This window comes from Danio rerio, chromosome 25, assembly GCF_052040795.2.
Source record: "Danio rerio strain M-AB ecotype USA chromosome 25, GRCz13ab, whole genome shotgun sequence".
Taxonomy (NCBI): domain Eukaryota; kingdom Metazoa; phylum Chordata; class Actinopteri; order Cypriniformes; family Danionidae; genus Danio; species Danio rerio.
Window position 1 is genome coordinate 8,221,422 of NC_141045.1, and position 15,796 is coordinate 8,237,217.

General features: G+C 41.0%; 1 protein-coding gene across 8 annotated transcripts in view; it reads left to right on the top strand.

The window, feature by feature from the left end:
- Positions 1-15,430, top strand: part of lingo1a (leucine rich repeat and Ig domain containing 1a) — a 187,638-nt gene extending 172,208 nt beyond the window's left edge. For 2 of the 8 annotated variants that reach the window (XR_015525986.1, XR_015525989.1), the window contains 2 exons: positions 8,053-12,977; positions 14,018-15,430. Coding sequence is in view for 2 of the 8 variants with exons in the window: in XM_087311526.1 (XP_087167652.1) it covers positions 8,065-9,912 (1,848 nt within the window). In the remaining 6 variants the exon portion in view is untranslated. Of the gene's footprint in view, positions 1-8,052 lie in introns of all 8 variants that reach the window. The other 6 variants (XR_015525987.1, XR_015525990.1, XM_087311526.1 and 3 more) reach the window with 4 other exon arrangements.
- Positions 15,431-15,796: the final 366 nt, after the last annotated feature.

Below are 15,796 nucleotides of genomic sequence, written 5' to 3' on the forward strand. Positions count from 1 at the left end.
TTTTTGTTCTCCTCTTAGATTAAAATAATGTTTCCCGCCATCCCTCAAAGCCTTCCTTACTCTATCCGTCTGTTTGTTCATTGTTGGTTTCTTGGTGGACATTTTTTTTTTCTGCGTAAGGCTATTTTAATGTTTAAAATACAGACTCTCAGTAGCGTAAAAATATCCCCAAACTGTTTCTGTATGCAAAGTTCACACATGCAATATTAGCCCCTTTCACACAGTGATACCGGTAAATATCCGGAAAATTTCCGGAACGACTTTTCCGGAATGACTTTACTGGCTCACATAGATGAGGACGTTACGGAATTTTTGCGGAAAAGACCATTCACACATCCATTCCAAAATCCCTGTAAATTCTGACATCATCAACCAAAAATGACCTTTAAATGGCTGCGCTTGTATTTGTAAACATTTGACTACATTACAAACTCTGTGGAAGGATCAGTATTGTAAACAACTTCGAAAACATAGAGAAACACTTTCGCATGTTGTGATGTACATAATGTGTGTGTGCTGGGGCTCATTCCTTCACGGGCACACACGACGCGTCAAGCAAACTGAAGGAAGCAGAGCTTGAAGGTAAACAATCAACGGCTAATCATAAGCATTTAATCAATAATTATTTACAAAGTTGGCATTAAGAAGGAACATATAAACATTTTCTGACTGACATCTAGCAGCTAAATGTGTCTGGAAAAATATTCAAAGGCTTTTATTTTCAGAAACTGCACGTACGTGAATGCGTCTGAGTATTCTGATTGGCTAAAGTAGAACATATGGAAAATGCAAACTCCGCACAGAAACGCCAACCGGCCCGATAGAAGGTTGAACCAGTGGTGTTCTTGCTGTGAGTTAACAGTGCTAGCCACTGGGCCACCATGTCGCCCTATCGGAAAAAAGGGGGAAAGTGGGGGGGGGGACTTCAATACGAAGATAACTGGAGTGAAAAACTTTGGTTATTTATAATGCTTTCGTAATCATCTAATAGACCAGATTACAGAGCTAATGAGTAGCCAGCTGTGTTGATTATAAGCATGTGATCCTCTCGAAATTAGTTTATAAATCAACCACACTTATTTCTTAACAGATGATCGTAATGGAATTTAAATAAGTGAATGATGCTTCGGTTTGTTTGCAAAATGTAGTTGTAAGAAACTTTTCAGATCATGTTGATGTTTTAACTGACTGAATTGATTTTGAATTTTGCACCAAAAATCCTAATTTACGAAAAACTACATACAAAAACCAAAACTAATACTAGAACTAATATAAACTTAAATAAAACTAGGCAATTTCAAAATAGGCGAGGCAGTGGCGCAGTAGGTAGTGCTGTCGCCTCACAGCAAGAAGGTTGCTGGGTCGCGGGTTCGAACCTCAGCTCAGTTGGCGTTTCAATGTGGAGTTTGCATGTTCTCCCTGCCTTCAAGTGGGTTTCCTCCGAGTGCTCCGGTTTCCCCCACAGTCCAAAGACATGCGGTACAGGTGAATTGGGTAGGCTAAATTGTCCGTAGTGTGTGTGTGGATGTTTCCCAGCGATGGATTGTGGCTGGAAGGGCATCCGCTGCGTAAAAAAAACTTGCTGGATAAGTTTGCGGTTCATTCCGCTGTGGCAACCCCGGATTAATAAAGGGACTAAGCTGACAAGAAAATGAATGAAGAAGAAACTAATAAAAACTAGCAAATCTACCTCTAAAAACGAATGAAAAAAACTAAAATCAAAACTAAATAAGAACTAAAACTACTGAAAAATCCAAAACTATTATAACCTTGTACCACAGATTTTTTTAAAGTGATTGAACCGAAATTGCATTCGAAAAAAACTATGGAACCGTAAGTGCTAAAACGGCGACGCAGTGGCGCAGTAGGTAGTAGGGATGGGCGATACCAAAATGTGTTAATTCGATTTTTACCGATACTTTTAGTAAAAAAATTTAACGATACCGATATCGATACCACTTATTATTTAAGATGTTTATGTAATTTTTCAAAATAATGTACAAAAAAAATCATGACATGTAAATATATGCTTGTATTGTTGCTGAGTACGACTTTCTTATCACAAATATTGCTCGTGCAATGCTTCTTCAGCTAATGAGCACGACAAAACACTGCGTTACCTCTATTCCATATTGCAGAAGTTTGTGACTTGCGTGTGTTGAATACGTAAGTTATCTGAAAGGCACATGATCGCTCACATGACGTTCCGCCGCAGATGGATTGGTGTATTGTCTTGTATACAAAGCATCACGACGCTAAAACATTTAGTTATGCAGAAATTATTCAAATATAGTTTAAATGTCGATACTTAAAAAAAATATCGATACCAAATTAGAAACTTCTAAGTATCGATATATCGATACTCAAGCATCAATGTGCTCATGCCTAGAAGGTAGTGCTGTCGCCTCACAGCAAGAAGGTCACTTGTTCGATCCTCCGTTGGTGTTTCTGTGTGGAGTTTGCATGTTCTCCCTGCATTCGCATGGGTTTCCTCCGGGTGCTCCGGTTTCCCCCACAGTCCAAAGACATGCGGTACAGGTGAATTGGGTAGGCTAATTTGTCCGTAGCGTATGAGTGTGTGTGTGAATGTGTGTGTGGATGTTTCCCAGAGATGGGTTGCAGCTGGAAGGGCATCCGCTGCGTAAAAAACGTGCTGGATAAGTTGGCGGTTCATTCCTCAGTGGCGACTCCGGATTAATAAAGGGACTAAGCCGACAAGAAAATGAATGAATGAATGAAAATGCTAACTCACTTCCGGGTTTTTGCACACAAACTGGCATCATAATTCCTCCACTCAATTACTCGTGAATATGCAAATGAACAAGAGACTACATTAATGTAATTTTGCATTCGGGAATTTGCGTACAAGATCATTCCTGCCTTTGCTATCATATAACAAGCTTGTCTGGGAGATGTTTTCTGTTTATGTGGGTGGGTGGAGATTTTCTTAATGGTGGTTATTCTTAAAGATTTGCGATTCCCTGAAGAACCATTTGAACTGAACTGAAAACTCTCTGATGTCAGCATCACTAGTCTTTCAGTGCTAGAAGTAATCATCTGTGGCGTCAGGCTTCCTAATGCAAGTTGTATATTTTTTTTATGATCATGCTGCATTGATGTTGTGTTACACGAACAGGAAACAGACTCGCTCAATAGAAGTATTTCAGTGCTGTGTAGGTGGTTATGAAACCGTAATCAGAGTCACGACAGGTCGGTAGAGAATAGCATGACAGCAGTAGAAAAAAAAAAGTGTAAACCTGGGACTAGCTGGAGATGTAAGAATACAGCATGCCTTATTACTGAATCCATTACAGAAAAATCATGAACTTCACATGTAAAGATCACATTGGAAACGCACATAAAATATATGAACAGTAGTTTTGGAATATTTTTTAACTGTTTTATATGTTACATGTGAGATTTATACATTAAGCATGTGTGATATACACTCACCGGCCACTTTATAAGGTACACCTTACTAGTACTGGCTTGGACTCTGTTTTGCCTTCAGAACTGCCTTAATCCTTCATGGCATATATTCAAAAAGGTGCTGGAAATATTCCTTAGAGATTTTGGTCCATATTGACATGATAGCATCATGATAGTGCAAAGAAAATCTCCCCCACACCATTACATCACCACCAGCCTGAACCGTTGATACAAGGCAGGATGGATCCATGCTTTCATATTGTTGACGCCAAATTCTGACCCTACCATCCGAATGTTAGAGCAGAAATCAAGACTTGTCAGGCCAGGCGACGTTTTTCCAATCTTCTATTGTCCTATGTTGGTGAGCCTGTGTGAATTGTAGCCTCAGTGTCCTGTTTTTAGCTGACAGGAGTGGCACCCGGTGTGGTCTTCTGCTGCTGTAGCCCATCCGCCTCAAGGTTGGAAGTGTTGTGTGTTCAGAGATGCTCTTCTGCAGACCTCGGTTGTAACGAGTAGTCATTTGAGATACTGTTGCCTTTCTATCAGCTGTAACCAGTCTGGTCATTCTCCTCTGACCTCTGGCATCAACAAGGCATTTGCATCCACAGAACTGAAGCTCCGTGGATATTTTCTCTTTTAAGGACCATTCTCTGTAAAGCAGTTTCTGAAATACTCAGACCAGCTTGTCTGGCACCGACAACCATGCCACGTTCAAAGTCACTTAATCCACCATTTTTCTCCATTCTGATGCTCGGTTTAAACTGCAGCAGATCGTCTTGAATATGTCTACATGCCTAAATGCATTGAGTTGCTGTCATGCGATTGGCTGATTAAAAACTTGCGTTAATAAGCAGTTGGGCAGGTGTACCTAATAAAGTGGCCGGTAGTTGTACATATTTTATCTTTACGATTTTTATAATTCTTTAGGTCAAGAAGTTTCTGGGTTTGTGCTGTATTTCCTTCTACCCTGAGGCAAAATGTTTGCTCTTTCTGGATTTGCTTAAATCTGCGGTAAGGATGTGTTTCTGTCACATATGCACACTTCAGTGAACCGACAGAAAGCAGGTCAGTGCATTTACATGCAGAGTGAAATAGGCGGAAAACAATCTATCTGTGATGATCGTTCTATGCTCAACCTGTTTATGTCTATACTCTGAAAAAGGAAAACAGGTTAGTGTGTGCATTGTTGGTTTATTATGATTAATAATGTGCATATAAAATACAGGAATATAAGGAAATCCCATAATGCAATATAATGAGCATTTAGATGGGAAATACCAATCAGTAACTTTATAATGGTCAAAGGGCCATGAAACCCCCCTGTCTGAGCAGAGTGTTTTCACACCTCTAGTTTGAAAAAAGTCAGGAAAGATGAGTCCATCTTTGTTTATGTGGCGAAAGAGGGAAGGATTTGCATAAAAAGGGGAGTTTCATTACGTGATTTTCACAGCGGCAACACAAACACAGAAACGGAAGATAGACAGTGATTCGGAGAGCAACATTTACAGCGTAAATATGAGAGCTGTGTGAAAGTGGGGGATTTTTAGTTCATAATATTGTAGTGATATTACTGTAAACTTAGTAAGTAAATCATTTTGACTAAGGTATGCCTTTAAAAACTGAAAGAGTACTGCTGACGATACTTACTAACTTTGCCATCTGAATAAACATAAACAACGAACATTGATCAAACACTTACAAAATCCATAGAGACAGAAAAATCAACACCAACTGGAACTGTGTCTTTTTTAAAAGAAGACGAGCTGCAAATTTGAATGAAACCATTTCCAGATTCGAAAAGCTCTCAGGTAAAAAAACGTTTCTTACAAACATATTTTTGTCGTATGTTAGCGCATATGTCCACATGCGATCTGTGCTTTCATCGTAGGAAAATGGAAGCAAAACCTTTGTTGTGGCACATTTAGAAACGCAACACTGACAACCCATGTCTTCAAACAATTCTTCTTCTTCTACTTGTTTGAATTATGCTTGGCAACACAACGTGTTATCTCTGAACACTGCAACAGGTAAAATAGAGTCTTCGAAGATATCATGCATATTAATGAAGTTGCATCTCGTTCACAATAGAGCACGCTGAATGGTCCAAACCATATCTTAATTAATGAATGCATAGATGTGCTGAAAAACGAAACCGGTCGATATAGACAGCCAATCTCCTCACTGGAATTTACATAATAATCTTATCGCCATTTCATTGCTTCAAATTTTCTTTTTAAACCGGTAAAACAAATTTTCTCTAAACAACGCAAAAACAACCAATTTTCACTTGTTAGCCAGATATATGTCTACTAACAGAGTTTTTAGCAACGTGGCACATAGATATGACCGTCAACATCTCAAAAAATGTGTTTTGGTGTTTCGTGACCCTTTAAGGACTGACTGTTTTGTGTGTGCTGTGTATGTTTTGCTCATGTGTATTGTATCATTAGCTTAGCAACAAAATGCTAACAACTTAAAGGGACAGTTTGCCCTTTAAAAATTGTATTTACTCACTGTTTATTCACCATTAAGTGATTCCAAAACCTTTGTGAGAATGTTGGAAAACAAAAAACTATGGAAGTCAATGGTTACTTGTTCAAAATAACTTAATTTGTGTTACACTTAGCTGATGATTGATAATAAAGCTTGTTGGGCATGCTGTTCCAGGAGAGAGCCCTGAGCTCATAAGATCCTCGAGCCTGGGGCGCCCTCCTGTTTGATAGGCGAGAGGGGAGTTTGAGCTCAGGTAGATCTTGAGAACTCCCCTCCCTGCTAAAAAATCCAGCTTAAACCAGCCCAGGCTGGTTGGCTGGTTTTAGCTGGTCGACCAGGCTACTTTTAGAGGGGTTTTGGCCACTTCCAGGCTGGTTTCCAGCCATTTCCAGCCTGGTCTTAGCTGGTCAGGCTGGAAAATGACCAGCTAAATCCAGCTAAAACCAGCTTGACCAGCCTGGTTTAAGCTGGACATAGCTGGTTTTGGCAGGGCTCCCAGCCAGCCAGGCTGGTCAAGCTGGTTTTAGCTGGTCATCTCCCAGCCTAACCAGCTAAGACCAGGCTGGAAATGAGTGGAAACCAGCCTGGAAGTGGCCAACACCCCTCTAAAACCAGCCTGGTTGAACAGCTAAAACCAGCCAACCAGCCTAGGCTGGTTTAAGCTGGATTTTTCAGCAGGGTTGCTGTAGTAATGAACAGATAGTGATTGCTCTTAAGAGATAACTACTTACTAGGAGCATGTGTATGGTGTGGTTTAGTCAATTAACTTAAGTTGCATGTTTTTGGACGATGGGAGGAAACCGGGAGACTCGAGGGAAACCCACGTGAGCACGGGGAGAACGTGTAAACTCCGTACAGAAACGTCGGCTGGCTTGGTAAGGATTAGAACCAGTTGCTGTGAGGTGACAGTTCTAACCACTGGGCCATTAGGCCACCATGCCACCCATCTAGGAAAGGAGGAGTCGTCGGGGTGGAATGGGGGGTTCTTCAAAACAAAGATGGCTGTCATATGGAACTTAGGGTATATTTCTGCAAACAATCATAAGCATGTGATCCTCTCGAAATTAGTTTATAAATAAACCACTTTACAGAAGAAAGAAGTTCAAGTGGAGCATGAGTACATGATCTTCTATTTTTGGGGCTAACTCTGCCTTAAAAGATGATTTTCAGCAAGTCTTCTTTATTTTGTAGATGCGTTTTGAAGCCAGTTTAATTGTAAGGAGAAGAAAGCCAAACCACAGCTAAGATGCTAAACTTTACAATGAGGGCAGTTATGCATGAACAGTGCTGTTTGCTGAGTCAGGACGCTTCAGAATCTCTGTGTACAGATTTAAATGGTCAGCATGGTCATTCTGCAGAGAGGGAGAGTGTTTCAGATTGGTCTCCTCGTCATTTAGTCTCACTCGCAGATGCCATATGCTGGCTATTTTATATGCACGCCTGCTGACTTCCTGTGAAGTGGATTTTCTTTGAAAATTGCAGATAAATTCACACATATGCTTCCATCCTGTCGTTTTATATGAATCCTAGACGTGGAAGTGTGAACGCTCAGTGGATTTGAAAGTGAAAAGGCTGGTTGGGACACAGAATCGGTCTTCAAACTCAATGCTCGGCTGTGTTAGGTGCATCAGAGGTTTAGAGCGGTCATAAATATCTTATGATGGTGATGTAACCCTTGCAATGGATTCCAAGGCAAGTCCCTGAGCTCGGTTAGCACGAATGCTATTGTGTTTAAAGCCTTTGAAGTCAAACTGGCTGAGGTGAAAACAAAGGAGATCGAATCCAAAAGTGCCGATTCGTGTGGTTATGCCTTTGGCTCTTCCTAAATAATCTGACAGTTCTACATGTGCGTCTATAATTTGATGAAACATGCAGCTGACACTTTGGAAAAGCAAAATAATTTCTGATCTATCAGCAAAACACTTAGTAAAACACTCTTTTACCCTTTCCAGTGCGAGGCGTTCAATAAACAAACTATTCACTGATGTTTCAGAGCCATTCTCTGCTTGCCAGTGAAAATAAAATAGTAGAACGTTTAGTCAATACCATGCAGTGTAATTGTTTATTGATTTGGATGCCTTGAATTTCATATTTTATAACTCACTGCTCTTCTTCTCTCTGTTTGTGCAGGTAACCGGTAGGATGGTGGCAGGGGAAGTGAGTGGGCACAGCTTCCTGGTGGCATGCTGGCAGCCCATTCTAATACTGATGCTGGGCACAGTGCTGTCTGGCTCTGCCACGGGCTGCCCATCGCGATGTGAGTGCAATGTTCAAGAGCGCTCGGTCTTGTGCCACCGCAAGAAGCTGATGTCCGTTCCAGAGGGGATCCCGTCGGAAACTCGACTCCTAGACCTCAGCAAGAATCGAATCAAAACCATAAACCCAGATGAGTTCTCTGCCTTCCCGCAACTGGAGGAGTTGGAGCTCAATGAGAACACCATCTCGGCCATTGAGCCCGGCGCCTTTAACAACCTCTATGGCCTGCAGACTCTCGGCCTTCGCAGCAACAAGTTAAAGCTCATCCAGCTGGGAGTGTTCACAGGCCTAAGTAACCTAACCAAGCTGGATATCAGTGAAAATAAGATCGTAATTCTGCTGGACTACATGTTCCAGGATCTGTACAACCTGCGCTCTTTGGAGGTCGGGGATAATGACCTTGTCTTCATATCCCACAGGGCCTTTCATGGCCTTAGCAGCCTAGAGCAACTCACGCTAGAAAAGTGCAACCTAACCTCTGTCCCCACAGAGGCCTTTACGCATCTGCACAGCTTGGTCACACTGCGCTTGCGAAACCTCAACATCAACAGCATTAGAGACTACAGCTTTAAAAGGCTGTATCGTCTTAAAGTGCTGGAGATCGCCAACTGGCCCTACCTGGATACCATGACCACCAACTGCTTGTACGGATTGAATCTAACCTCCCTAACGATCACTAACGCAAACTTGACATCGATTCCATACTTAGCCTTGCGGCACCTGGTTTATCTTCGTTTCCTCAACATGTCCTACAATCCCATCCAGATGATTGAGGGCAATCGGCTTCATGACCTGCTCCGACTGCAGGAGTTGTACCTTGTGGGCGGCCGACTGTCAGTGATCGAGCCCTACTCTTTCAGAGGACTCAACTACCTAAAAGTCCTCAATGTCTCTAGCAACTTCCTTACTACCTTGGAGGAGTCTGTGTTTCATTCGGTGGGGAACCTGGAGACGCTTGCATTGCACGACAACCCATTGGCTTGCGATTGCCGTTTGCTTTGGGTTTTCCGCCGCCGCTGGAGGCTCAATTTCAACCGACAACAACCAACGTGCTCCTCACCTGAGTTCGTTCAGGGAAAAGAGTTCAAGGACTTTCCTGACATACTTCAGCCTAATTACTTTACCTGTCGCAAGTCTAGGATCCGAGATCGAAAGCCACAGCAGAAGTTTGTCGATGAGGGCACCACTGTCCACTTTGTCTGCCAAGCAGACGGAGACCCGACGCCAGTGATCATGTGGCTTTCACCACAAAAGCAGTTCATCACTATGAAAACGATAGGTCGGCTTACTGTTTTCCCAGATGGTACCCTAGAGGTGCGATATGCTCAGATTCAGGATAATGGCACGTATGGCTGCATCGCTAGTAATGCTGGTGGAAACGACACCGCTTTAGCCCACCTACATGTTCACAGTTACTCGCCAGACTGGCCCAATCAACCCAACAAAACCTTGGCGTTCATCTCCAACCAACCCAACGACAACAGCATCAACGAAACTAGAGCGACAGTCCCGTTTCCATTCGATATAAAGACGCTAATCATCGCCACCACCATGGGCTTCATCTCTTTCTTGGGTGTGGTTCTGTTCTGCCTTGTTCTGCTCTTCCTTTGGAGCAGAGGCAAAGGCAACAGCAAACACAATATTGAGATTGAGTATGTCCCACGCAAATCGGACGCTGGGATGAGCAGCAGCGGCGCCGATGCCCCTCGGAAATTTAACATGAAAATGATATAATCCAACCAGGGAGTTCAAAAGACCCTACTCGTAAAGACTCGTAAAGACAAAAGCAAGAGATTCCCTGCCTGAACAACCTCTGGCTCTGATGAGCTCCCCATAGAGGAGGGGTTTTTCTCCCCCTTTCTAAAGACGGATGTGCGGCACAGGGGGGGTGGTTGGTGCTTTTGTTCAATATTGAACATGAGAGGGGGAAAATGTCCTCTTGCGCACTCCTCTGTGATGGCCGCTTAAACTCAGCCTACGGGGACCAATATCTTTGAGAGAGGATTTTGTTTTAAAACACTTAAGTTCCTGTGGATTTTTATGGGCTAAAAAAAAAAACGTGGAAAAAAAGGAAAACCGAACCTCCAAAATGTTTTGTGTCAACCTTCAGAATGCAAAGGCAGAGCATCCTTCTCCCTGCAGTCCTGCTGCCCGCATCCTCTTTGTTTAACCCATTGGTTTCTTGCTTTCTACTAAAATTAATAGTTTTATGAGAGTAAAAGTAGATAAATAAATCAGGGGTGAAAAGCACATTAAGCAAGCCTAACTGCTGAATTTGGCCAAATTTGTTTTCTACATTGTGTCCTAACAACAGAATGTGGAATATAATAGATTGCATTCCCATTCCTGTCACAGAAAAGTGTGTGCATAGCGCAACTTTCACCACGCATTGTTTCCTTGCATCTGTACTCTGCAGTTAGGGTCTAATTTTGCTTTCAGATGCGGATATCTGTGGGATTAACGAAGGGAATTTCATGACTCAAGCATCTAGATAAGCAAGAACAGGTTGGATTAATGGCTAGGCAAGTGAAAGCACCGGTAATTATGTGACTTTTGTTGTGTGTTTTGCTTTGATTTTATGTAGCGATGATCATTTTAGCCTACGGCAAGCATTTCTGTCGTGCCTGGTCAGGTTTAAACCCATTTAATGGCACTACAGCTTCACATTTTTTTATAACAACCCATTTCGAGTTGTTGTTTTTTTTTTGACTCAGAAGCCAAACCAAGAATGTATAGCTCTATCTCGGAGTGCGTAGGTGCGAGAGTGAGCGAGTTTGAAACAGAATCAATCATTTCATCAAAAGGTGAGAGTGTTAATATGCTCGACAGCACTCAATCACCTTCACCTGCTGGGTCTCACACCTGTCTCATGCTCTCAGATCCGTCCCTCGGTTCTTAAACCTGTCTCATGCTCTCAAACCTGTCTGATGGTCTCAGTCTTGGACCTGTCTTATGATCACAAATCTGTTTTCTTAACATTTTATGAAGCGTTGGTTCCCAAAGAAACACTCCAGCACGTCTAAAGGCACAGATGCTGCACTCAACATTTAATCTATCAAACATACTAGTATCTACTGTCATGCTACTAGTACTTATTTTATAGCTACTGGTATCTTTTTTTATTAGATATTAATGCTTATCTATTGGCGACCAATTACAGCTTATTATTTTGGCTCTAGGGTGATTCTTTTTAAAAGATACTAGTGCTTTTTTTATTAGATACTAATGCTTGTAATAATGACAAGTATCTATTTTACAGTTAGCAGTAACACATTTTTGACATTGACTTCTATGTGGAACTGTCTATCAAATATCAACTGTTCTGTTTTGATTACTATGGATTAATAGTAATAAACCAGATATTAGATTTTGAGTGCTCAATTAGCCTTGTTTTAGCCAAGATGTTTATGTTTAGATGTTTATTAAATCCAAATTATTTTTTTAATATCTACTTGGTAATATAGCTCCATCTCACAAATAAACGTAAGCCAATTTTAAAAGGATGCATACCCCTATTCCCCTCCCCAACTCTACTGCTCATTGGTTGATGAGCAAATCGTGCTAGCATGAGTATGAATGACATCATACAAATTAATTAAAATTAGGTACTAAATCATAAAGTTACGCCACAAGATTGTTTTGGGTATTCATTACGTCCTTATTTTTTAATGATACCAGTACCTGTTTTTACATTCTGGTACTTAAAACCTAATTGATTCTAGTATTTTAAGAGTTCACACTTAGCTAGTGGTTGATTATAAAGCTAGTTTGGCATGCTGTCCCGAGAGAGAGCCCTGAGCTCATAAGATCCTCGAGCCTGGGGCTCCCTCCCGTTTGCAAGGCGAGAGGGGAGTTTGAGCTCTGGTAGATCTTGAGAACTCCCCTGCTGTAGGAATGAACAGATAGTGATTGCTCTTAAGAGATAACTACTTACTAGGAGCATGTCTATGTTGCGGTTTAGTCATATAACTTAAGGTGCATGTTTTCGGATGGTGGGAGGAAACCGGGGGACTCGGGGTAAACCCACTTGAGCACAGGGAAAATGTGTAAACTCCACACAGAAATGTCGGCTGGCTTGGTAATGACTAGAACCAGTGACTTTCTTGCTGTAAGGCAACAGTGCTAACCACTGGGCCACCGTGCCACCCATCTAGGAAGGGAGGAGGAGTAAGGGGTGGAAGGGGGGATTCTTCAAAATGAAGATGGCTGTTATATGGAACTTTGTGTAGTTATAGTGGCTTAGGAATCGTCTGATTGGTGAATCATAAATTGAACAATGCGGGACCGTCTGTAAGCAATGATAAGCATGTGATCCTCTGAAAATTACTTATAAATAAAATTTCGATATTCATATCTATTAAACCAATACTCCTAGCAGGCACAGGACGTCAACGTGACGTCAGATTGACATTGTACTCCAACATCGTAGGACGTTGCATTTTGTTTGGAAATGAAAATTGGGATGACGTCAGAAACCAACATCAGGCCGACGTCAATATCGAACGTCAGACAGACGTTGCATTTTGGTTACTTTCCGACACAACCTAAAAACAACCAAATATCAACATCTGATGATGTTACAGCTTGACATTGTATAGACGTTACCAGTATGACGTCTATCAGACGTTGGATTTTGGTTGCCATACCCGTTGAATAAATGTCAGTATTTGACGTCAATATGACGTTAGTTTAAGATGTTGGCTCGATGTTGGAATTTTTGTCACTATCCAACACAACCTAAAATCAATCAAATATCAATGTAATTTCACGTGATTTTAGACTAATTTCACGCGCCCTCCATTTTTAAAAGTGAAATCGAGGCTGCGGTGGGAAGAAACCCCGAAGCATCGTTGGGAGTTACATAGGAACGTCGTGTACTTGGCTGTATATCTTATCAGTGAAGAAAAAGTGACACAAATTTATCATTTCACCACCTTCCAAGTGACCCAAAGGTCCGTTCTGACTGAATGGTGGAAATAAAAAGAGATATCAGACCTCATTTTCAGCTAAGTTAAGGGAAATGGCACTAGTTAGCTAACGTTTTCTTTCCCAAACACATGTTTTAGATGCCATTTATCAAACTCGAGTTAATGACCTGATTCTTTCACTATATTAGACTTGTCACGATACTGAATAAAAAGGAAAACCGTCAATTTCCTGCTAACATTTAAGGCACTGTTGATGGCTTTCTTAAAACAGCGCTGATTTGCCATTGTGTTCATGTGCTCAACAGAAATGACTGTGATTGGCCGAGAAGGTCATCAGTTCACCCTCTGCTGTTTACCGAGCACAAACACAGACGAGTGATCTGCTTGATAACTCGACTGATCTTCACGGCTGCTGCGCGCTCCAGTGTCCATGTATCTGTGTTTGCACTGGGTGAAGTGCGGTTAACTGATGAGCACTGGTGAATACTATGGTAAATCAGTGCTGTTTATGAACACGCTCAGCGGCGCTTGAATGTTAGCGGGAAATAGACGTTTTTAAAACTTCAGTACCGAGACAACACGAGGGTGTGCTACAGACGACTGCAGTGTTTTATCGCTTACCAGGTTAACTTACATAGGCTGAAGCAGGAAAGCGTCCCCACAGTGTTTAACTGGTGCCATGAACTGAAGCCAGGGAGGACACTTGAGCATATTACTCTCAAAGAGATTGTGACGTTGTTTGATGCTTAATTGTTTTTAATTGTTTAAATTAAACTTGCAGAATGATATTAAAGGGATGTTTACACAATATCTGCAATTGGAATTCTCGGCAACAGCTGGAGGTTTGTAGTCCACAGCATGTTATTGCAATGTTTACAGTGCTGGTCCTATACTTCCGGGTTTCTTCCCACCGCAGCCTCGCTTTGATTCTTTAAAATGGCGGGCGCGTGAAATAAGCGATTGGACATCGAAATAGCATTGTCCTTAGACGCTTGCGACCTAAATCTAACCTAATATTAACATCTTATGACGTTGTGTGTCTGCTGGACTAGTTTTTATTTGTTAGATACTAGTATGAATGAAATCAGTTCTTGTATCTAATAATAAGAACAGCTACCTAAATAAATAATCATTAATATTAACCCAGCTGAAAAATCCAGCTTAAACCAGCCTAGGCTGGGTGGCTGGTTTTAGCTGGTTGACCAGCCTGGTTTTAGAGGGGTTTTGGCCATTTCCAGGCTGGTTTCCAGCCATTTCCAGCCTGGCCTTGGCTGGAAAATGACTAGTTAAATCTAGCTAAAACCAGCTTGACCAGCCTGATTTAAGCTTTATATTGCTGGTTTTGGCTGGGCTCCCAGCCTGGCTAGCTAAGACAAGGAAATGGCCAAAACCCCTCTAAAACCAGCCTGGTCTACCAGCTAAAACCAGCCAACCAGCCTAGGCTGGTTTAAGATGGATTTTTTCAGTAGGATAATGAATAAAAATGAGTAAAAACACCAAGGCATGAAAATAGATACTAGTATGTTTAAAAATGTAAATGTTTAAATGGTTTGTCATAATAATTTGTTGCACTGACCACTGTCTACTTGGAGAACAAGACTAGCATTCATGTTTACAGTCGGTATGTTAAATGTTTGTGAACGAAGAAGATGGAGTAACTTAAATGAGAAGAACGCACAATTAAACGCGGAGCCGTGGGCAGGTTTTGGTGCTGAAATGCAATGGTTTAATGAATTCTCGCTACACTACAGCTGTGTTTTTAAGTGTGTGTTTAATCTGGGCCGAGCAGGCCAGGTGATTTCCATGCAAGGACACTGAGCTGTGTTTACGCGCTGGATTGTGCTCTGGTGTAGATGGGTTTCGCCTTGCTAAGTGGTTTATACTGCTGACTGAAGCTGCAGATGGAGAAGCCGCACAGATGGTTTAACCCTTACTGATCCACTTTAGAGTTAATCTGACACACATACCTGAATCTTTCTCTGATCCTCTGCCTTTGTGGTCAACCTGCTGTTTTTTCACCCCGTCACATCGAATAAATCTTTCTATGACCTCTCCGACATTCAGCCCAGGATGATAATGTGCATTAATGTGGTCCATAATATTCTTTTATACTAAAGAAAAAAGGAAAAAAAGACCTAAAAAGGTGAAAAAATCTAGTATGACAAAATGTTTAAATTGTTCTGTGCAATAAAGGTAATATGCATTTTGTTTTCTTTTTTCGTTATCCTTTCTTTTTTTTAATTAACACAATTTTATTGATGTTGAATTGTTGAAAATATGGTATGTTGTATTAAACAATCTATGGAGATTTTTTTACCAAAAAATGTGCCTTGTTTATTTTTTGCTGTACAGAAGAATCTTTATTATTGTTATTATTATTATTATTATTATTACATAGTAGGAGGTATTAATATACATATATGACTTTTTTCACTTGGTATTAACACAACCCAGGTTCATTGGAAATACGTGCTTCAGGCTACATTTATTTTATTTATTTATTTATTTTGTTATGGTTTTTACTTTAGTTTATTGATAACCCAGATTAGAGATAACACAAAATATTATAAAAGCAATTAAATACAGTGAAATAAAAACAATAGGAAAATATTTAAATACAAACAATGAGCAACACATTAAAAACCAAACAGTTTGTTTTAGATAACTGGGAGAATCACATTTCACTTTAC